At 40.7% G+C, this 23,751-nt stretch overlaps 1 protein-coding gene across 1 annotated transcript in view; it reads left to right on the forward strand.

Annotated features, from left to right (window-relative positions):
* Positions 1 to 22,485, forward strand: part of VPS35 (VPS35 retromer complex component) — a 33,062-nt gene extending 10,577 nt beyond the window's left edge. Inside the window, exons 11-17 of the mRNA XM_085877148.1 lie at positions 456 to 663; positions 1,814 to 1,969; positions 3,017 to 3,139; positions 3,273 to 3,452; positions 12,248 to 12,487; positions 13,483 to 13,626; positions 21,116 to 22,485. Of these exons, the coding sequence (XP_085733274.1) occupies positions 456 to 663; positions 1,814 to 1,969; positions 3,017 to 3,139; positions 3,273 to 3,452; positions 12,248 to 12,487; positions 13,483 to 13,626; positions 21,116 to 21,295 (1,231 nt within the window). The 3' untranslated portion in view covers positions 21,296 to 22,485. The remainder of the gene's footprint in view (positions 1 to 455; positions 664 to 1,813; positions 1,970 to 3,016; positions 3,140 to 3,272; positions 3,453 to 12,247; positions 12,488 to 13,482; positions 13,627 to 21,115) is intronic.
* Positions 22,486 to 23,751: the final 1,266 nt, after the last annotated feature.

Genomic DNA, 23,751 nt, shown 5'->3' on the forward strand with positions numbered 1-23,751 from the left:
ATACAGTTGCTATACCTAAGGCTTTAAAATGAGATGTTGTATTAGAGGAGCTAATGAAAGTTTTTAACATGGAATGGCCAGCTCTGATTACAGTTTTTACTCAGCCAGGTACTTGGATTATGGAAAGTAGTGTTCTTGTATACACCTACATTTGAGTGATATACCTCCATTTTATGATTATTTATGCATTCAGATGGCTTCCCTTGCTTTTAATACTCCCCCCCCTGCCTCCTCCCCACCCCGTCCCATTATTATTATCATTATTATTATTATTATTATTATATATATAATTTTTTTCTCCCGCCCCGCCCCCCTGCCCCAAACCATAGAATTTCATTGGCAGTTTGGTTCAGTTTTCCATCTTTTATTTTTCATCTTCTGAAAAGTTTGTGTTCTAATGCTTGGTGGATAGCTCACTATTTGTGTATACATATCTCCTTCCTTGTTTGTTTCAGCGTCACCACAAGCGGTGCAGTTTCACGGGAATTGATGCGACTTCTCAAGATTCCCGTCGACACGTACAATGACATCCTGATGGTTCTTCAACTTCAACACTTCCGCCCACTCTTTGACTATTTTGACTACCATTCACGCAAGAACATGAGTTGCTACCTGCTAAACAATGCTCTGGAGCAGGACACAAACATTCCCACACAGGAGCAGGTGAGAACTGCCATGCACAGGTGATGTGCAATGAATGTGTTGACAAGTACTCTTTTTTTTTTATTATTTTTTTTTTATATATATATATATATATATATATATATATATATATATTTTTTTTTTTTTTCAGATTCTCCAAATGTGGCCTTTGGCCATGAAATTGGAATGGCATTGTTCTGACATTTGCCTGCAATTAACAATCAAATGTTACAATAAACCACCCAGCATGGTGCTTGATTAGAGGAGCTAAAGTTCTTTTCTTTGTTTGTTTTTTTCTCCACAAAAGTGAGGTGACAGGGTGCTAACAATGGAGACGGTTTACCAACAAGCAAGGGAATGAATGAACAGAGAGAGGGAAGGAAATGATAATTGGAAAGTAGAAAGGTTAGATGAGATGAGTTAGGGTTAATGTGAGGCTGGGTGTGCTCTGGCTTTCAAAAGGAATTGGCCACTGTCTAATCCAGGTTTAGAATGATTAGCCACATATTCAAAAGATTTTTTTTTTTTTTTTCAGCAATATGAAATTATAAGTTAATTTTAAGGCGGATGTGTGAGTTTGGGTGAGGTTGGTTGGATGAGTGAATTGGATTGCTCAGATTGGTTGAATGAACGACCATCAGGGGAGGTGGTGATTGTGAGGGATGGCGTGTGTGTGTGTGTGTGTGGGGGGGTATGGTCGTTGTGCCTTTAGTAGGTGGTGGGGGGGGGTATGGTCGTTGTGCCTTTAGTAGGTGGTAGTGGGGGATGGGGGTGGTTGTGGACCAGGATTGGACCAACCTCATGCCAGTCAAACTCACTCATCCAACCAATCTCACCCAACAACTTCACTCATCCAACCAATCTCACCCAACAACTTCACTCATCCAACCAATCTCGCACATAAAACTCGCACTTCCAACCATTGTCACACATCAAACTCACTCGTACAACCAATCTCACCCATCAACTTCACTCATCCAACCAACCAGTCATCCATCAAACTCACTCATCCAAACAAACTCGTACTACTACTGATTGTGTCAAAACTCACCTGGCAACCACTGACCCAATGAAGCATGTAGCGCCGAAATCATACCGAATCATTCCGGAAAAAAAAAAAAACGTTTCAATAAATATCAACATAATATTGTCTTGTATTGTGCTTTCAAAGGTGGATTCTCTCCTGAGCCTGGTGTCCTCTCTGCTACAAGATCAGCCTGACCAACCAAGTGAGGAGCCAGACCCTGAGGACTTTGCTGAGGAGCAGGGCCTGGTTGGGCGATTTATCCACTTACTTCGAGCAGAATCGCCTGACCAGCAGTACTTAGTGAGATATTTTCATCCTACTGTATTAAATAAGGCAATTCTCTTTATGTATGTATGCATGAGTGTGGGTACACCTGAAAATCGTGGTATAAACCAGCTTGGCCTATCTCAACCAAATTTTGCATACATATTTGTAGTACTCTGCGTTGTCATGGGCACAAATACCCCCACCCTCGTGAGGGGGTAGGGGTGGGGGAGAGGTGAACTACGACTTTCTCCTATACAAGTGGTTTACTGACCGCTGCTGCAGACTGGGGATTATCATGGGCAAATGCACAAAAAATGTTTGCCCACCCACAGTCCTACTTTCCCTCATACCCTTCCCCACCCCCCCCCCTCACCAAGGCTGCTCCTAGAAAGAGCAGATGCTTCTAGTACCTAAAATAAAATAAAAATCCCCACTGTTATATCAACATTTTTGAAAATTGTAAACTGCTCAAGTTTGATTTCACCTCAGTTGGTTGTTCAACAAATTCACCCTGATCAAATTCTAAATTCCTGCCCACGTTGGCACAAGTAAGTGGTGTCGTCTTCTCAGATATTCCTTGACACACGGATACACTGCATGCCATTTACGGATACGGTGACCATGTTGGTTGTAGCTCGTACATTAAACAAATTTGTGCATCCAGGTGTCCGCATGTTGTGTTCGAACAGCTATAAAGGGCAAACTTTCCGTACCATTTTGCTGAAAATGTGCGAGTGTGACATAGAAGTAAGCCAGTCAAAAGAAGAAGTGGGAGAGTTGTGGGATTTTAATTGAACACAAATATGAAGTTTTTAGTACAGACGCGTAACTTCCGATCGGCAAAAATATCATATCATGTGAACTTTGTTTTTGCAAAACTCTTGCTTTGAAACTCCATATTTTGTCAATTTATTTAGTCACATAAGTATACACATAGGTCATGAAGGTGGAAAGATCTCGAAATGGAATCACTCATTCTGATTGGATGCCAATAATTGACTTCTACCTTTGCAATTCCATTCTTTCTTTTACCTTTGCAATTATTTTGTTTTTCTTTCTTTTTTTTTGCATTTTGTTTAGATTTTGAACACTGCCCGGAAGCATTTTGGAGCTGGAGGAAACCAGAGAATAAAATTCACTCTCCCACCCCTTGTATTTGCTGCTTACAGGCTCGCGTTCTGGTACAACGACTGCACGCAAAGTGTGAGTTTGCTTTTTTGAAGAAATGCCAGTGGAACAAATCCCTGTGTTTTGTTCATCCTTTGTTTATCATATTTTCTGTTTTCATACCTGAGAAGATTCTTTGCACTTCATCAGCCCTGTCTTTTTCTCGTAGGATGACAAGTGGGAGAAGAAATGCCAGAAGATTTTCTCATTCTGCCACCAGACAATTAGCGCTTTAATAAAGGCCGAGTTGGCCGAGCTACCCTTGCGTCTATTCTTGCAGGGAGCGCTTGCTGCTGGGGAAATAACCTTTGAGAACCACGAGACTGTGGCATACGAGTTCATGTCCCAGGTAATTTTTTTAATGCATTTCTTGATTATTATTATTCTTTTGAATTCTCCTCGCATTTTTCCATATGCACAAGGATGCCGAGCTGCAAGTCATCATGTGCTTTGCAATTCTTGATACGGACTTCCTATACGACTGAAATCCCTGTTCGTGTTGCTTACCACTGGTGTATTTGGTTAAAGCTGTGTACAGACGGTAAGCAGCGATTCTGGATTTTGGTCATTTCACCAGGTTTCTGGCAGACCATGTGCACACTGGAAAATTAAGATAATATAATGAAAACCTCAGCGGTTATTGGAGACAAAGCGTAGAAGGTGCAAGAACAGAGGAGGCAGTGGAGGAAAAACCACTGACCTATCTGTGATGTGAAAGTGATAGGCCCAGAGACTCAGCTTAATTGTGGGAGATTCAAGTTATTTTGAAGGCCTTTGTTTCTACCTACATAAAGCTGAGGAAGGTGTAAGGCAAGATTGCAAGTAAAGAGGAGAGCAGTATTGATGACTTGGGACAAATCGTAGGTAGAAAAGGGCAGAAAAGGATGTGCAAAAGCGGCAGTTCTGTTTTTTAGGATAAGTGTTGATGCTGTTTGGTCCATTTGCAGAATCAGAATGTTGGGATGCATGCAAAAACTCCTCCACCTTTATTGGGTGAAATGAGAGTCCACAAGCAGTTGGGTGCAATTGCGTTTGGGACACAAGATTTGGAAGCAAACACAGAAATGAGGCATTCAGCCTTCTTGCGATCAGTTGTTACGAATCTGGAAGCTATGAGCACACAACAGCCAGAGTCCTTATAGATCAGTTATATCGGTAAGTATGCATTTCTAGCTCGGGTCCTGTCCCTAGTCTAATGGGAATTAAATGTACGTGCGCTGTGGGTTATTTTATAGATAGGATTTTTTACATCCCTTACAACTACAACACCTTCGCTCCATCCTGAAAACACTGCTCGCGGCATTGTCCACGCTCTTCGCGCACTCACGAAGCATTTCGTTCTGGCCTGGCGCCAAATAAGGGTATGCGTCATTTTCCGGCCAATGGGCGACAAGCAGACCAGAGCCAGGGGCGGTCCTTTGCAAGAAGGCGGAGCCGCGACACACGGTCCGCCCAATGAGAGCAGGCCATGGATGAGCGGACCATGCCCGAGAAGGACGATGAAAGAAAAAAGAACGAATAATTGCGTCCCGGTCTGGTCTGCATCTGACTGCATGGCGCGCATCCGAGGCATCTCGTCTGGCACATAACTACAACAGGTCGCCCACCTCATCACGGGAGATCACTTCATCTCGCCTCCTCTGGGTTCGGCTGCCCTGCTCCGTTCTTTGGCGACTGGTGCTCCGGGAAGGTGCGGACGACAAGCCGCGCAAACGCGGCCAGGTAGCCAGCACGTTCTCATCCCTCAGCTCGACTTCCCTCCGAGCTGAAGGAATAATAAAGACCTTGAGGTCCATCTCTCTTTCTGGGTATCTGTGTGTGTGTCCGTGGGGCCCGTCTATAAGTAGAATTGTTCAGTGTTTTTTGTTGTACATTACTTGCATTGCTTATTCGGACAACTCTGCTCTGTGTCTCCCTGCCTATTTTAAAATAAATACCCCTTTTGTTGAATGTTCCAGCTCGTTTCTGTGTTTCTTTCATTGGTTTAGCATGGTGTGGGTTTGAGAAATAGCGAGGGTAAATTGTTAATTTGGTCCGGCACGGCTCTGGAAACTCTGCTCGGTTATGCCGGATCCGAGCCGTTACCTGCGACTCGGATCGGACAGAGTCGGCCGAGGGTGTGGTTTCCCCGGTAGTTGGATGGCGTGAGTACTTAATTGGAGTTAGACAAATGGACCCTACCTCACGCCGTCAAAATATTGGCGACCACGGTCCTGTAAGGGACCCGGGCCTTTCGGAGTTCTCCGATAAGTACGATCTAGATTCCGGGTTTTCGGTGGAGCCGACTCTACTGCTCCACCTCGCGGTCGAGCTCGCCGCCGACACCCGGCTCCACAACAGTCGTCGGCTCTGATCCCATTTGAAGTGAGGGAATAGACGAAGAGGGATCATACACTGGAAACAGATTTAACAAGATTTCCAGATTTATTTTGAGGAAGGAGACTAGTTTAAAAGTTCAATCTTGAGGTTGGTCAGATGTTTTCTGGTACTTCTGAGATTGCTTTCGTATTTGCCTTCCTGGAAGAGAAGGCAAGTTGTTTCAAGGAAACTGCCTCACCGCAGAATTCAGTACATCATGGGTGGGAAGGCAGCCTTGATCACCGAAAATGATATGTGATGCACATATTCATCAGAATTTTGTCAAGATAATTCATGTCTTTTGTTTTATTTGGTGAAGTCAATTGATATTCTGGAGGCACTCCCCCGCCCCCCCCAAAGCATTGTCATAATTCCACAGATTGCACTTCCCTTCTATCTGTTGAAGCTTCTTCTGCTCTTCTACCTCCTTTGAAACACTACAGTATGAAAGTTGCAATAATAATGAGAATGCTACTCAGTAGAGTGCATACCTCTGCCAGGCTGAACAGTTTACGTTTTGTATCGCACTGATAGATTGCATCTGGATCCGAACTTTAACCAAAATCTAATCGGCTTATTCTTGTCACCCATCCAACTCATCCACCTAGTTTTGTCATCCATCCACAACGCTTTGACATATGCTATACTGTATATCGTTTTTGGCTCTATCTCTCAATGGTGAAGAATCACTTGGTAAATGAAAGTTTTTTTTTTTTGTTTGTTTTTTTTTGGATCTTCACCAAAATCTTATTGATTCTTCTTTGTCACATACCCTACCTGTACACCAAGTTTTAAACTAATCCTTCCATAACTTTTTGAGATATCTGCTCACAAACACAGGGTGAAAACATAACCTCTATCCACCTGTAGTGTCAGCGGTGGCCACAAAGGTCTGATGACAATTTTTTCCCTTTTTTGGGGGGGTGGGGGGGGGCGGGAGGTGGTGAAATGACATTCCTCCATACGATTCTATCCATTGTCTGTTTCAATTAAACCCAAACATTCATATTTTTCTTAACATTTTCATTCCATGACTTTTTAGGACATTTGGCTTTCTTTCACCACGAGCTTTATTGCCTTTTTAGGTCATCTCTATCGAGATGACCTAATAAAGCCGGACCAAATGTCCGTCCGTACGTCCATCCGTCAACAATTTTTCTTTCCGATCTTGATGAAACTTAGTATGTGGGTAGAGGTCGATGAGTGTTGCACAACGATATAACTTTTGTCCGGGTTCGAGGTCACGACATCACGTAAGTTAAAAAAATCGCCATTTTCAAAACGTATCTAGTCTGCCATTCTACAAGATATTCGGCAACTGTTTGTTGATTATGATAGTAAAAAATATTATGTTGTATCTAACTGGACAGATTTTTGAATTTCCGTCCCGTTTGGCTGCCACGTAACCTAGAAGATGGTCAAAAACACCTCCCGGTACAAAGAAAACCTTTTACTTCCGATGTTGATGAAATTTGGTATGTGGGTAGAGGTCGATGAGTGATACCCAACGACATATTTTTTCCCGGATTTGAGGTCAGGGTCGAGGTCACGAGATCACGAAAGTTGTGAAAGTCGCCATTTTCAAAACCTATCTAGTCTCATTTTAGGAGATATCTGGCAAAGGTTCATCGATTATGATAGTAAAAAAACATTATAGAGATGACCATCACCCCCACAGGGGGGTAATTTATTTTTTAACAGCTCCATCTTCTGACTTTCATTGCAAACGAGTAACACCACCCGTCGTGAAGTTGACTGAGAGAGACAGAGACAGACTATATATATATATATATATATATATATATATATATATATATATATATATATATATATATATATATATATATATATATATATATATATATATATATATATATATATATATATATATACATACACTGTATATGGAACTAGGAGGGGAGAGCGATGCTTCACCACACGTCGCAATACATCCAGGCGGTAGGATGGGGGGATCAAGGAGGAGGAAGTGGGGAGGGAAAGGCGGTGTTCTCGACTTTAATTTGGTCGTGGAACTTCAAGGGGGGGGGGGTGTCTTGCATTGGGGGTGTGGGAGGTGGGTGGTCCCACCTGCCGGCATTGGTACAGGATTGAATGTACAATAAGCCAAATTTAATAACATAGTTGAATTTAATCCATACCAAAATAACAAAATATATAAAACATTAAGCATTTTATTACTTTAAAAAATTGCAGAAACAAAAAAAAGTAAAAACAGCATGATCAAAAAAACAACCAAACAATGTCGGAATGACACCACATTTCGATGCCACAACATGACACCACAATCCTCATGGATTAGCATCATGACATCTTTTGATGTTCTTCCAGTGTTCAAATTTTATTTGAATTTTTTTTATTAATTTATTTATTTTATAACTGAATTTGTAAGAGCAAGAAATTTATTTCTGATGATGGAAATTACACCCAAGGAGTGACGAATCCTTCGTCTCATACACTCGTTAACTGGTGTTACCTCAATTATCATTGTTGTCCGCTTATTAACACAACTACAGCAACTCCTTAGGCATGGTAACCCTCAGTGACCAGTCCAATAGTCGGTGTAACCACCCACCATTAACTCTCCACTATCCAGTCTCCGAACCTCAGAGTGCTGCAATGCCATTGTCCAAACGCTTGAACTCAGATAACAAACAGGTGATCATCCCCTCTTTGGGATAGGACATTCCAGTCACCCACCTGAAGGGACTGCCTCAGGTTAACCCAAGAAAATCGCTGTCTGGTGGACGACACCTCGACACTACCCTGACACACACTCCTGCAATCTGACCTGGCAAGGTTACCCCATGGTTTCCCTCCTTTCATCAAAGATTGGGGGTCCAAAAGGCTTTGCCCCAATTCCTTCATTTGGTGAGCTTCCCTGTGAAGGGCAGCTGCGGGGTGGGTTTTTTTTTTAATATTATTATTTATTTTTTAAAATGCTTTTAGTATGTTTTACGGTGGCCGGGGTGCAAACCCTGACACCAACCTCCTAATAAGAAGGAACCCCACTGCAGGCGGACGTCTGCATACACATGTGGGCACTAGATCTGGATGGCTGTTTGCTCACAAGGAGCTCCTCTGCTCTTTGACAGGTTTTCTTTTTCATCTGGCTGGGTGTCCATCATACACACTCATCAAGAAACTTGGTGGGGGAGACGGTTTCGTCACCGACAACCCGACCATGGAACAGGTTTACATGGTACCTGAAGCAAGTCACAGATCTGATCTGATTTACCTGACAAAAGCACGATATCTCAAAAAAATAAAGTGTACAGCACGATATCTCAAAGATTTGGACGAAACTTGGTGGACAGGTTGGGTGTGATAATGACTAATTGATTCGCATTTGGTTCGAGTCCAGATGCAGATCCAGCCTATCGGTGGGATACAAAATGTAAACTGGTCAGCCTGGCAGAGGTACGTGCTCTCCCGAGTGCCCATTAAAGTTTGTTATTGTCATTTAATTTTAATCACAATATCCTGCATATATAAACTTTGTTTTGAGTGTGTTATCTCTGAGACTTCTCAGGAGTGTTATTCTCTCTGAGTGGAGATTGGTGTGATTACCTCTTGTTTACATGCAGACCTCCTTGCTCAGCTTTACCATTATTCTGGATTTCACTGCCTGGCATGCTTTTTATTCATATGCACATATTTTACCTTAATCACAGCACCTTGGCATTATTCAAGTTGATGTGGTCTGGAATTGCCTGCCTTGTGAATTGCAACGACTGCAGCTTTGGCATTTTTTATTTTGAGAAATAGTTGGCTGTAATCTTCCTGCAATGGCAGAAGATCTAAGGTTATTCTTTTTATTCAAAGTGTCACGAGCACCAAAATATAATGTGAGCTGAGTAAGGGTGGAACACTGTCAGTTTGTCCAGCAATTTTGAGATTGATGAGAATCAGAGCAGTTTCATCCATTGCTATTATCATTTTCGAGTCAATGGGAAAGACATTTTCTGCTTTCGCTAGAACTGAATTCGGTTGAACTAAAAAATAAATTGGCTTTTGCTTCAAGAACCAATTGTGTGGGCCTCTCCTTTTCATATTCGTATGTTCAGGGTCACTGCTACTGTCGTGGCCAAAAATATTTGGCACCCTTGCACTTTTGGTTTTTTTTCAAATGACATTCAATTTTCTCCAAAAAAATATGTTGAAATTGACAAAAGTATTTGGTCTCCACAATTCTTTATATCACTGTTAATATTACAGAACCATTGTTTTTGATTCAGAACTTAATATATCCTTTTCAATCAGAAAAAATAAAATGGCATTGATAAAATTATTGACACCCTCGACTTAATATTTGGTAGCACAACCTTTGGACAAAATAACTGCATTCAAGTGCTTCCTATAGCCATGAATGAGCTTCCCTACACCTCTCTACTGGCAGTTTGACCCATTCTTCTTGTGCAAACTGCTCAAGTTCTCACATATTTGAAGGGTGCCTTCTCCCAACTGCTGTTTTCAGATCTCACAGGTGCTCAATGGGATTTAGATCTGGACTCATTGCTGGCCACTTCAGAACAATCCAGCATTTTGTCTTTAACCATTCCTGGGTGCTTTTTGAAGCGTGTTTGGGGTCATTGTCCGACTGCAAGACCCATGACCTTCGATGGAGACCTAGCTCTGACACTGGGTTGAACATTGTGCTCCAAAATGCCTTGGCAATTTCCTGATTTCATTAAGTCATACACACATTGAAGGCACCCACTTCCAGAGGCAGCGCAGCAACCCCAAAACGTCACTGAACCTCCTCCGTGTTTGACTGTAGGGAAAGTTTTCTTTTCTTTGAAGGCTTCATTATGTTTTCTGTAAACAGAGATGATGTGCTTTACCAAAAAGCTCTACTTTAGTCTCATCTGTCCACAGGACATTCTCCCAGAAGTATTTTGGCTTGTTCAGGTGTTTTGGCATATTCCAGTTGGGATTTCTTGTGTCTCCAGAGGGGTTCTCCTGTGTCTCCGACCATAGAACCTCCTTTCAATGAGTTGGCGATGGATGGAGCAAGTTGGAACTGTCGTACCTTGTGTCTGAATGTCAGCTTGAATCTGTTTGGCAGTTGATCGAGATGCTTTCTCCACCATTTGAACAATCCTTCGCTGCAATCTTCAATCAAGTTTTTAATTATTATTTTTTTCTTTCTTTCTTGCAGCCACGTCTCGGGAGGTTGGCTGCAGTGCCATGGACCTTAAACTTCTTGATAACATTGTGTATGGTGAACACAGGAACATCAAGATCTCTGGAGATGGACTTGAACCCTTGATATTGTCCTTGTTGGCTGCAATCTTATGTCTGACCTCAGACAATTCTCTGGTTTTCTTTCTTTTCTCATTGCGGTACATAGTGACACAAAACAACAGAATGACTCCTTTTCTCTATTCAAACTGGTTAAATGAGTGCTTTAAAATATTTATAGTGCAGGCACCTGCAAATCACCACAGGTGAGTTCAATTTAAAAGTAAAGGAGAATCACCTGCTTGAAATCGAATTATTTCTAAGAACTTCTAAAAGGTGCCAATGATATTGTCCAGGCCATTTTAGGATTTCTGTGTGGAATATGCTCAGATTTAGTAATTTTTTTCAGCTTTTTTTTGTTTTGTTCCACTGCAAACCAAACATACATTCGTGGATACCAAAATACTTTTTAATTTCAACAATTTTCTGGAAGAAATGGTGCATTATTTGAAAAAGTGCAAGAATGCAAGAATGCCAATATTTTTGACCATGACATTATCTTTCATGTTTGTTCTTCAGTCGTATTCCCTTCTGATCGCTCCAAGTTGACGGTTTCTATTAATTTGGGGTTGTCAACTGAAGCTTTTGATACAAAAACTACGGAATGTGCATGGGTACTGATATATTTTGGTTGACATTCCAACATTGAAGATGCAACTTTAACAAGCGTTTGAAACTCTTGGACAAATGGGCCCCACATTGGAAGTGCAAAATTCCATGACAGTCTTCAGAGTGTAGGTGGATGACCAAAGTTAGCAGAGAATCCCTGAACTATTTTTTTTACATGGCTTGAAGCCTGAGATTCATCCATGAGATGAAAGAGGAGCTCACTGCGCTCACTATTTTAAAGAACCTTCAAATCGTGTAATACGTAATTTATCCCTAATCATTATCACTACTGAAGCGGCACCCACTCGTTTGTCCAAGCTGAAAAGAAAACTTCAACAAGCTAACAGGAACTCATTAAAGCCCGATGTTTTCACTATCTTTAAATCGCCAATGAATGTGAATAAAATGGCCAACCATCGTGTCTTTCTTGAATTTGAGGGGTCTGTAGGTTCAAAAGCACGGAGATTTGTAGTCTGTAGCATATGCGCAGTCGGCAATGACATGATCAGTAAAGTCTTTTGGATTGAGATTTTACTTTGTGAAGAGTATTCCTGGCTGTCTACCATCCTTGATGGTATGATTGATTAATTGCACTTTAACTTTGTTTTGCGTTATATAGCCTTTTATATTATCAAATCCTTGATTTACACAGGCATTCCACAAAACACAAATGAGCAGAAACTATTCCTGTGTTGAGTTTAACATTCATAGCTCCAACATTCAAAATGTCTCGCTGTAATTATGTTGAGATATTTTGTTAGCCTTTTATGGTGGTTGTACCACTTGACTTCCTGTTTTGTTTGTAAATAGGCTTTTTCATTTTTTAATTGAGCTCAGGTTGGGAAACTGCTTTGCGACACGTTACTTTTTATGCCCTCTTTAATCCTACACTTGTCATCGTGATCCTTTGTACAGGCTTTTTCATTGTACGAGGATGAAATCAGTGACTCGAAGGCTCAACTGGCCGCTATAACATTGATCATCGGCACGCTGGAACGGAGTCGCTGCTTTGGAGAGGAGAATCATGAGCCGCTGCGCACACAATGTGCCCTTGCTGCTTCCAAGCTGCTCAAAAAGCCTGACCAGTGCCGTGCCGTCACGATCTGCTCGCATCTCTTCTGGTCAGGGCATAGTGCTGATAAAGGGGGTAATGAGGTGGGTGTTACGTTTGTTTGTTTTCTTTTCCCTTCTGTACTTTCACACCAATCAGCTTTGAAAACTCGGGCTGAAATTACGTCCAAAAACCTTCATTTCTTTTTCTAAATGCCTCTGCCGCCGAAGGTATTGTTTTCATGTTCGACCGTCCGTCCATGATCAATTTTTGTTACTGTGATTATTTGTGACTCACCGAAGGGATATATATATATATTTGAAAAAAAAAATATTTTTTTTTTAGCCTGGTGTTGGCGCAGTGGTTAGGGCAGCGGCTTGGGATCCAAAAGGTCCTGAGTTCAAGCCCCGTTGGGCCACTGAATTAATACACCAGGGGGTTGACTCAGCCTGTCATCCTTCCGAGGTCGGCGAACTGAGTACCAGTGTACTGGGCCGGTGTATACCCTGGTTAAAATGGGTGTACCATATCCCTGTGTCGTAAGAGGCGACCAGGGTTGCGTCAGGAAGGGCATCCGGCGTAAAACATGTGCCAAATCACTATGCGGGTTATCATGATCCGCTGTGGCGACCCCTAACGGGAGCAGCCGAAAGAAGAAGAAGATAAATATTATTTTTTTTATTTTTTTACCAAATTTGGAAAAAAGAAGTGTATTGTGATGCAAAGATAAACTGATTAGATTTTGGGCTTAAGGGTCATGTGACCTTTAGTTAAAAGTGTCAGAACTGCTGAAGGGATTTTGACTAAACTTGGCCCAACTTTGGACTAATATAAATATGAACTGATTAAATTTTGGGGTCAAAGGCCTCAGGTCAAGTGTCCTTTAATTAATAATCTGTTACTGCAATAACTTACTAACCACACTTGACACATGTATGGACTGTAATATAAAGATGAATTGATTCAGTTTTAGATTGAACAGTCAAAGGTCATGTGTCTTTTAAAAATCATTTGGCAGACCATAATTTGTGTTAGAAGCATCTGATGTTTCTCTTACAGTAATATCCATTTTATCTCTCTCTGTCTCTCATCCCCTCAGCTGCATGATGGCAAGCGGGTCATGGATTGCCTAAAGAAGGCTGTGAAGATTGCGAATCAATGCATGGATGCCTCGCTACAAGTCCAACTGTTCATAGAGATCTTGAATCGCTATGTGTTTTTCTACGAGAAAGGAAATGATGCCGTAAGTGGCAGTCTGCCTCAAAAAAAGCTGAATGTGGCTCGAAAGTTCAAGTACTTTCCACTTGCTTTCTGAATAGCATAAAATTTCGATAAACACCGATGTGTCTGTATTAAGGTAGGTGTCGCAAGAGGTGATGTTTCATCACGACTGTCTGCTTGTCATGTATGCTTTTATCCTTTTCTGGCCTTTCTTTTATGCAGTTTCTTGATTTATTTCTTCCCCGACATTTGCATTGGAAAGCCTGCATATTGCTTATGACGACCCTCCGTTGCCTCAATGGTTATCTTTCAGATAAATAAGGTGGTTGAGATCTGTCTAAATCCAGTGGGATATCCTTGTAACACGTGGCTGTTGTAATTTTGTGCAACGTGGCCTAAATATTTTAAAATTTTATTCTTGAATTAATTTGATAATGCTATAAATGAGGCCTCGGGTGTTGTTGTTTTTTTTTGTTTTTTTTTTTAATTATTATTAGTCGGGTGCCCAATCTCATGGACTGGGTAACCTATTATTTTTCTTCTGTTTATTTATTGTTATCTGTTATTTCTTATTTTTCTTTTTCCGCCGGCAATTTTGGGGTTTTTTGGCTTTAAAAATCATTTTCTCAGCAACGGTAAGTCCGATCGACACGAAATTTTCACCAAAGTATGTATCTTTTTTGATAGCATACCTAATTTATAATTATGACGTCATAGGTCACGTGGTACAGGTGCCATCTTGAAAAAACCGAAAAACTTTGGACGTCCATCTCTGAAACGGTGCAATGGAAAATTTTTTTCGCTTCATACATTTTAAAGAACTCCCTATGGGGAACACGTGTGATTTTTCGAGACGTCATGGGTGAAGCTGTATCCCGGTGAAAATTCGTCAAGTAGAACCCTGCGTGGGAAAAATCTGAAATTTATTGAGCATCGTCTGCACAATTCACCGTAGAAAAAAATTATTGTGACGTAATCGGTGACTTTGTTCGGCAGACATCTTGTTTTGAAAAAATAAATTCAAAACATCTCCAGAACGGCTGGACAGATTGAGGCAAAACTTTACAAACACATTTCCCATGACATCCTTTTACAAGTTTGTTAATTTCTTTTTGATAGGTCACATGGTTTGGCAGTCATATTAAATTTACCCTAAAACATTCAAACATCTTCCCCAGAACGTCTGATCAGATCAAGGGGAAACTTCAGAAATATATTCTCCTTTGGAAGGAGATATCAGTTTAATGATTAATTGATAGGTCACATGGTTTGGCAGCCATGTTGGATTTAAGAAAATATGAAATAACGTTTTCTCTGGAACCATTTAACCTATCGAAGCGAAAATTTGCAACTATCATCGACGACCATGGCTACATGTATTGTAAAAATTATGATGTCACAAGTCGCATGGTTTGGTGGCCATCTTGGATGGAAAAACGCACCTTATCCGATTAACACTAAACTTCACACACGTGTTCCCCAACGTCACTGGAAGCAGAATGTAAATTTATGATGTCGTAGGTCACATGGTTAGTCAGCCATTATGGATTAAAAATTAATACATTTAAAAAATCTTCTTCTCCAGAACGGCTGGACAGATTGAGGCAAGTTTTCACATACACGTTCCCCAAGACATACTTTCACAAGTTTGTTAATTTCTTATTGATCGGTCATGGTTTGGTGGCCATTTTTAATTTACCCTAAAACCTTCAAACATCTTCTCCAGAACGGCTGGTCAGATCAAGGGAAAACTTCGCAAAAGTATTACTCAAAGGTAGAGAATATAAGTTTATTCATGAATAATTGGTAGGTCACATGGTTTGGCAGCCATGTTGGATTCAAGAGAAATATTAAATAATGTGTTCTCTGAAACCACTTTTCCTATTGATGTGAAACTTGGCAACTATCATATACCACCATGTCTGGATATATGGTAAAAATTTTGTCATCACATGGTTTGACCTCCATCTTGGATAGAAAAACGTACCTTGTCTGATCAACACAAAACTTAACAAGCATTATCCACTACAGCATTGCAGGGAGAATTTAAATTTATGATGTAATAGGTCACATGGTACGGCAGCCATATTGGATTGAAAATTAAAAACTAAAAGTCTTCTTCTCTGAAACGGCTGAACAGATCGAGGCAAAACTCTACATGTATGACCGCCTCTCCATGATGAACAAAAAGTTCTCCCATCCTTTTGATGTACGACACCGTTTGGCAGCCATATTGCATTGAAGGAAAATATTAATTAATGTTTACTCTGAACTGCTGCATCAATAAATGTGAAACCTCACAATAATGATGGAGCAGTCATGTGGAATGAACGGTTTAAATTTCAACTCAATCGGCCTCATGGTTTGGCAGCCATGTTGGATTGAAGGGGAAATAGGAAGTAATATTTACTCTGGAACCGCTGTGTCAATATATGTGAAACTTCAAAATTATTATCCGGCTGACATGTGAAACAGTTTTAAAATTTCAACCCGATCGGCCACACGGTTTGGCAGCTATAATTATTTGAATCTGAACTTTTTAATTTTTTTTTTTTTTTTCCAGAAGGCTCACTTGGCTGCACCTGCATGCATTTGAGGGTACAGGAATAGCAATTCAATTGATACTGATTATGGCTCCAGGAAAAATGGTCAACTGTGTGCAAAATAAATAGATGGAACGTGGCCCGTTCCTCGGTCCATAACTTGTGAATACCACCTTGTCGAGAAACTTGTGGAGCCTCATTCAACGGTATTTGTATCGAAACCGGAAGTCTCTGTACCCGGTCATCACTGCCAGCAGTTATAAAGTTGCAGTTCTTGTTATTTTTATTTTTTTTCCTAATGTATTAAAATATAGATTATGATAAATCTAATTGGTAGAGAGTGGGATGGGGTTAGAGCAAGACAAATCGTCTTGTTAAAATTCGATGATTCTAAGCAACTTGTTTGGAATGATGTATTTGGCACATTCATTTACTAGTCCAATAGCATATCTGTGCAAACCTCACCAACTTATCACCATCTGTTCTCTTGCTTCCAAAGTGCTGACTTTCACCCGGTCACCCACAATTCATGAGTTGAGTTTGTGGGGTGGGGGGGGGGGGGAAGGGAAGCTTCATTCTCGAATTTAATTTTTGAGGCTATCTGTATGCCTGTTTACAACCAATTGGTCTTGATCATTTGTTGCTTTTAGACAACGTCATCTTTGTTCGTATGCAGCACAAGGCTGTGGGATCGCATCATTATCTGAGGGCGTGGCTGTGCTGCTGATGCAATGCTCGTCTGCTGGTTCGGGCAGGAATTTGCAATTTGTCCATGGTGCCAGCGATAGCTTGCCACCTCTTCACGAAGGACACCATGGGATCTATAACGTCCACCAACTAATGCTGGGATCTGAAGATGTCTGTTTAACGTCCATCCGAGGGATTGTGCACACATTGATGAATCTCCCTGCCTGTGAAACGACGGGATGACAGTTTATATCGGGGTCGGGATTCATATCCAGGTTAGACAGTTTCGAGGCAAGTGTGTGTATATCTTCAAGCAATCATGTCAGCCCATTTTTCTCAATGATGAACATCATGGTGTTTTGTTTAGTTGGTAGATTTGTGCCCAAGGATAGATAGCCAGCAATAAAACCATGATTCCTTGTTTATAAAAATCAGAGCAATTCAAAAAATATCAAAATGAACATCAAATAAGTGATTGGGCAATTGGGGATACATTTCACCACACATTGTGTGCTTGAAACAAACAAAAAAAGGAAACCACCATGATGATTTGCAAATAGTTATGCAAAACTGCTAATTAGCAAATGGTGAAGAGAGCTTGTAATGGTGTTATACAGGTAGAAGTGTACCACTTGCTAAATTTTAACAGAGCCATATTTGTAGGACTTTCTTGAAATTCAATGTCAATTTGTATTGGCTTCCACTACACAAATCGGGAGGTTTGCAAAGTGGTAGAGATACTGAATTGGCAACCTGCATGGATGGCAAGAGAAGTCAAAATAAATGAGGAAATAAAACACCTGAGATGGTAATTAATCTGCCGTGATTAAGGGAAGCCGACATTTTCAAGCCTTACCCTTCATTGGATCAAAAAAACGATGGGGGTTTATTTGATTTTTATATTTATTTTTTGTATACCAAGTTGAGGCTCGTGTGAAGAGATAATACACACAAACATATAACAAGAGGGAAGAACAAAGATGATATCTGTGGAAGGGAGAGGAATGACTTGGGGTACATGGGGTAAACAAGATGGTACAACAGGGACTTTCAGGAAGGAAGACAGAATTTGAAGGAGGTGGATTTGGGGTGGATTACCGGAGGAAGATATGAGATGGTGGTGAACAGCTGTTTTGAAGACCTGGGGGAGGAATGGAATTGGAGAGAGAGTGTGGGAGTTTGTTCCAGAGGTGGGAAAAAGAGGAATGAAAGCATGAAGGTGAGCAGTGATTCTTGATTTTGGCAGTTTCACCAGAAGGGGGTTTTTGGTGGACGTGGAGTGCCCTAAGGAAATTTAGGGGGGACTGATCACAGACAGAGCAAGGGAGGTGGGGGATGGGGGGGGAAGCCCAAAGAGATGGTAGAAGACAAAAACCACCGACCTGCCTCTGGTGAGAGGGTGAGAGACCCAAATACTCGACTTCATTGCAGGAGATACCAATGATCCTAAAAGCCTTGGTTTGCACAGCGTGAAGTCAAGCTAGGTGTGAGGCAGGAGCACCACCCTTGAGGGGGGATCTGTACTCTGTCAGACTGTTGATGAAAGCTTTGTAAATGGTTAGCAGCCCAGGTGTGTCAAGGAACAACTGCACGACGTAGGATGCCCAGTCGGCGACTGGCTTTGGAAGCTAGCTTGGAGGTCGGGCTTTCCCAGGAATGATCATGGCAGATAGTGAGATCCAAAAGCTTGAATGAAAGGACTTCTTCAAGGTGATGTCCTTGGTTTGGGTTGGGCCTTTCTCTTTTGTTCCGATAAAAGGTAAGGCCGGAAACGTTGGCTTATTTTATTCATGGTGGATCAATTATCATTTGAGGTACTTTGTTTTATTTCCGATTGATACATAATTTGTGAGTTAAAATTCGTTGGAAGGCAGTGGTGTTTAAGATTTGTTTTCTTGGCTCCTGGGAGTTGAGCTCGTTTTTGTAGACTAGTTACTATTTTATTGTTGGTTAAAACCTTTCTGGCTCATTTATGACCTTCGAGGATGGCGGTGATCTTCCTGTTCCAGCTGGTCTATATGTGATGTCATTCCGTGCAGTGTTTTGACTCGTGGTGCATTCCCACCAATGGGAATGTCACTGTGACGACTCATCCGAGTTACCTGATGTTCGCGAGGCAAAGCGTGGCAATCCAATAGAGGACATGCGCTTCACACAAAATTATCATTCAACAACGCCACAATTTTGCAAATAGTTCTGCCTCTTCATGCACCTGTGTATGGTTTAGTCACTTGTGAACTTCCTGTTGTTGAGTTAATTGGTTAAAAAAACGAAGAATGAAGTTGCTTGTTTGTCATTTGTATCCTTCAACAATATCTTTACAAATACGATACATTTTTTTTTTTTGGGGGGGGGGGTTATTCTAAAGCTTTGGACCCTCATCCCATCGTAGTGGAAGTCTCTGGTATAATTATTTTGGACAGATTTGGTCGGTGCACCACATCAATCAAGGCTTGTCATCTTTGGAACTCCTTAAAATTGAGAAAATTACACAAATATAAATAATCTGCCAGGCCCCCAGTCGAAATTGTTAATTCGGCCGGTGTTACCAATTTTAAACTCCCCAGGAATTTACCGTTATAGCCAGAGTGAAATGGTTTCTCATTCTGGTCAATCCAGGTCATGTGGCTAGTCATAATGCTCCATTGATGGATTGATGGCATGTTGCTAATTTAGCTGCTAAATAATTCCTGAGTTGGTCCCCTCTAATGTTGTTCTATTCTATATGCTCCTAATTATGTGTTAATAGCCCCTGCCCATTTATCCATTCAGACCAAAAATATTTGAGGACCCCTGCTGAGACTACACATATAATTGTAAATCAGTTGCCCTGCTGCAGTTCAGGCAGTAACTGAGATGCACAGTGCATACAGTACTGTACTGTACTGAACAAGTGAGAGGAAACACAACCTCCCTGTGTAAAACAAGGGTTTACTTATTGTCGTCCGAAAGTCCACCTAATATGTGGAGAGCATTATTTGTTGACCTCAAATTTTTTATGAAAATGATAGCTATCAATTGCAGATTATTCCATATAAGCAATCCATGTGACAGAAGCTGGTGATTAATGCTGCAAAAGGTGCAACTTGGAATTTTTCTGTGGTATAACATGCTAAGGTAGTACATTTTGTTTGTCGGTATACATGATTACTGAAATTTTCAATGGAATATGGAACAGCAAACAAATATGGTTTCATTTTTATTCTTGTGGTTTATTCCAATGCCACTTGTTAAATAAAACATTTGTATTAAAAGTCTTGGAAAACTCCTGGAAATTCGGTCTTCCATGGCTGTGTGAACCATGCATTCTTAATCGGCAAGTTAGTGAAAAAATATTGGCCAAAAGGTCCCTGGCAGGTTGTCATCACCACACCATGCAACCAATTGCAAGTAACTTTAAAAGGGCTTGATGTTTTTGTTGACCAGAAATAAATTTTTCTGTTCCACCCTCTTTTGCAATCCCTCTTGCCACCATCTTCATATTAAAGCGACGCGTGATTATGGGCATCAGTTGCCAACAATGCGACACATTTCTCAACCTTTAATCTGCATACATTACTACGTTTCTTTATATAAAGTCTCGGTCAAATTTGAACAACCCTCTTGCACTATTGTTTCATGTGTATAAAGGAAGCTTCTGCAAACAAGAGTGACAAAAGTCCATTTGGCATTGCTATTGCTCACCGTCCATTCAACGGAAGCATTTCTCACAGTATCAAATTGTGTAATGTGGACCATTCCAATGAATGTAACAGCATTTTGTATTGCACTCAGTGATATTTGCATTAAATGGTGGATAGCATTAGAGGTACAACCAAATGAATGTTTGGCCCAAGAATAAAAACTCAGGTCTGATGCTTCAGGAATAGTTGCCTTGAGACTTGATAAAAGCAACTAACTAAACCAAAGCACTTGACTACGAGAGGTGGTCTAACCCTTGTGCATGCAGGTATGGATATGTATAGATTAACAGCTTGAGGTTGGTTGTCCGTGCTCTATCCTTTTTAAATGCTGAGCATCAGACGAGGAAGCAACATGTAGCATTTTGTCTTTGGTATGACTTGGCTTGGGTTTGAACCGCCGACCTCCCAGATTCAGAGGAGACATTATAACCATTATGCCATGGAGTCTCGGCAATGAACACAGAGGATAGGATAGGCATTTTGCTGAATGAGGGAGTGATATAAATGAGCACCCTTTTGTTTGTTCACAACTTTATGCTCTCCCTTGCAAAGGCCCTTCAACTGTTTAACACAACCTATGCTTTCTGTGCTGGCACAGGTGAGCATCCAGCTATTAAACCAGCTGCTGCAGAAGGTACGTGAGGAACTCCCCAGCTTGGAGGCTGGTGACGAGACTGAACAGCTGGGCAAGCACTTCCAGAACACAGTGGAGTATCTTCGCCTGCGGCAAGAGTCGCCAGAGTCTGATGGGCCTTCCTATGATGGACTCGTATTGTAAAAGAGACTTGCCGGACTTTTCTTCATCTTCACTTTCCTTACATGTTTTTTTTTTTTTAATCTTATTCTGTCACTAAACCCTTGTATTCAATATCTTACCTTTTCAAAGTGCTTTCTGTTTACTTCTCGTGCCACTTTTGCACTTCCAGTTTCATCGCCTGCTCTTTTCTCCAAGTCTTTTTCTATTTCCAATGTCTCGCTGCCATCTCACCACACACTTTAGTTCTTTGCTTTGTCATGTGGACTTGAATGTTTGTTCGACCATTTATCAGCCTTGAAGCACTGCTGCACAATGCCACTTAAGTCTCACATAGCTTTCCCCGTATTGCTGGCGCTGGTCACATTTGGAGTGTGCCTTAATTTCCTTCACTTCTTCAAGGCCCCAAATTTTCCCCCCCCCCTCTCTCCTGCCACCCTTGAAAGAAAAAAAAGAAAGAAAAAAGTACTTTTCTTGTCCTCCTCTGTGAGCCTGAATTGCAGTCTTGACATTGTATTCTGGTAATGGGATGAAATGTAGCTTTATTAACTTTTGTTGTTGCTTTTTATTTGTGGACCACTTCCCCATTTTGCAACTGTTCCTTTGCATGGAAAATGTGGATGTTTGTGTGAGCATGTTTCTTCAGCTTTATTTCAAGTCTTACTTCCTGTATAGTCCACTGGTTGGAACGTCACCGCCTTCCCCACTACCATTCTCTCTATCGTTTCATCTCACCTCATTCTGCATGTCTGGCTTGGCTCAAAGAAAATATTCTTGGTGCATTGACGTACTTAAACTTTATACACTCTGTCTCCATGCTTCGACATGAGGCAAGACGTCCATGGTTGTATGTCTTTGTTTTCATGCTTGTGCAGTGAGTAACGTACCAGCTACTCAAGCTGCAGTGAACACAGGCTGGAACGGCCACGGTTTATTCGCACCTTTATTGCTCAACCTCTCTGCCTCTTCAGGACCCTTGTGGCAGCCCTAAAATTACTGATTGCCAAATCCTTCTGAAGCAATCGTGTTTATCGTTTGTTCGTCCATGAAAATTGGTAGATATTTTGTCATTACAGAAATGAAAATAAAATGTAATAGATTCTTCATTTAAACCAAGTTGTCATTTACTTCTTTTCTTGAAATATTAATGTTTGCCATGATAAATGATTGTAAAAGTCGAGCTTGCAAGGCTGTAATAAAATGTTTATCAAAGAGGTGCAGCCCCATGTTTGAAGATTTGGATGAAGGCAGTTGTCTATTCTCATTCATTTTTGCTTTAATTCCAATCCTTCCAACAAGTTTTGTCTGATTGGTGTATATATGTGTATATATATATATATATATATATATATATATATATATATATATATATATATATATATATATATATATATATATATATATATATATATATATATATATATATATATATATATATATATATATATATATATATATATATATATATATATATATATATATATATATATATATATTTTATATGAGATGAAGACCAAACTTGGTCCAAGTATATATTATGATGCAAAGATTAACTGATTCGATTTTGGCATTAAGAGGTTGCAGGTCATGTCAGATAAAAGTGATACTTTAGAACAGCCACAGGGATTTTCATCAAACGAGGTATAATTATGTCGAGTTTTGTTTTTATTTTTTACTTTTCCAGAAAGAACCTTAAATTCTGATATACTGAAACTCTATTGGTTAGAAACCTAAGATTTTGCTTAAATGTAGCTTAGTGGTACAGTAAGACATGATGTGATCCACACAATCGATCACCTTAAAAGAAGTGCTGAAAGTGTACACCACCATGTTGCAGGCACAAATTAATTCTTCGCAGCATGCTCTCCGACAGAGCGTACCATTTCTTGGGGAATTGCTGATTGTGTCACTGATTATTGGTTTCCGATTCACCAAAAGTGTCGCGTACACTTTATCCTTGGGAACGAGGTCACCGTAATGACTTTGGCTAATCTTTGGGGACCGTGTGGTGTCCAAGTCTGTTCATGCCACAGCGTGAAGTGTGTCGTGGCACCATCTTGTGGAGACCATCCTTGGTTGATTTAGCCTTTTGTAAGGTGCCCAAGAAACTCGTGAATTATGTTGATGTAACATTCTGAGTTCACTGTTTGAGAAAATTGTGCCAATAATTTTTTTTTTTTGCTCACTTGCAGCACACCAAGCACCAATTTTCATGGAATGCAATGGTCTTTTATGCATTGTATAAAGTTGTTCACTTAGCCATAAACGTGTTTTGTGCAATTCCATGTCCAGAAAGCTGAAAGCACAATTCGTCTTTTGTTGTACTAAGTCGAGACTCGTGTAAGAGCTCATAAACATAGAAAGCATGAGCGAGAAGCACAAATAGTGGGGAACAAACACTATAGGATATCCTGTGGAAGGGATATGGTGGGGTAAACAGGGTAACAAGATACAATAAGGGCTTTCAAGAAGTGAAATGG

This window comes from Eptatretus burgeri, chromosome 4 (assembly GCF_056783735.1).
Source record: "Eptatretus burgeri isolate ZD-2024b chromosome 4, Ebu_testis_v1, whole genome shotgun sequence".
Classification (NCBI taxonomy): Eukaryota; Metazoa; Chordata; class Myxini; order Myxiniformes; family Myxinidae; genus Eptatretus; species Eptatretus burgeri.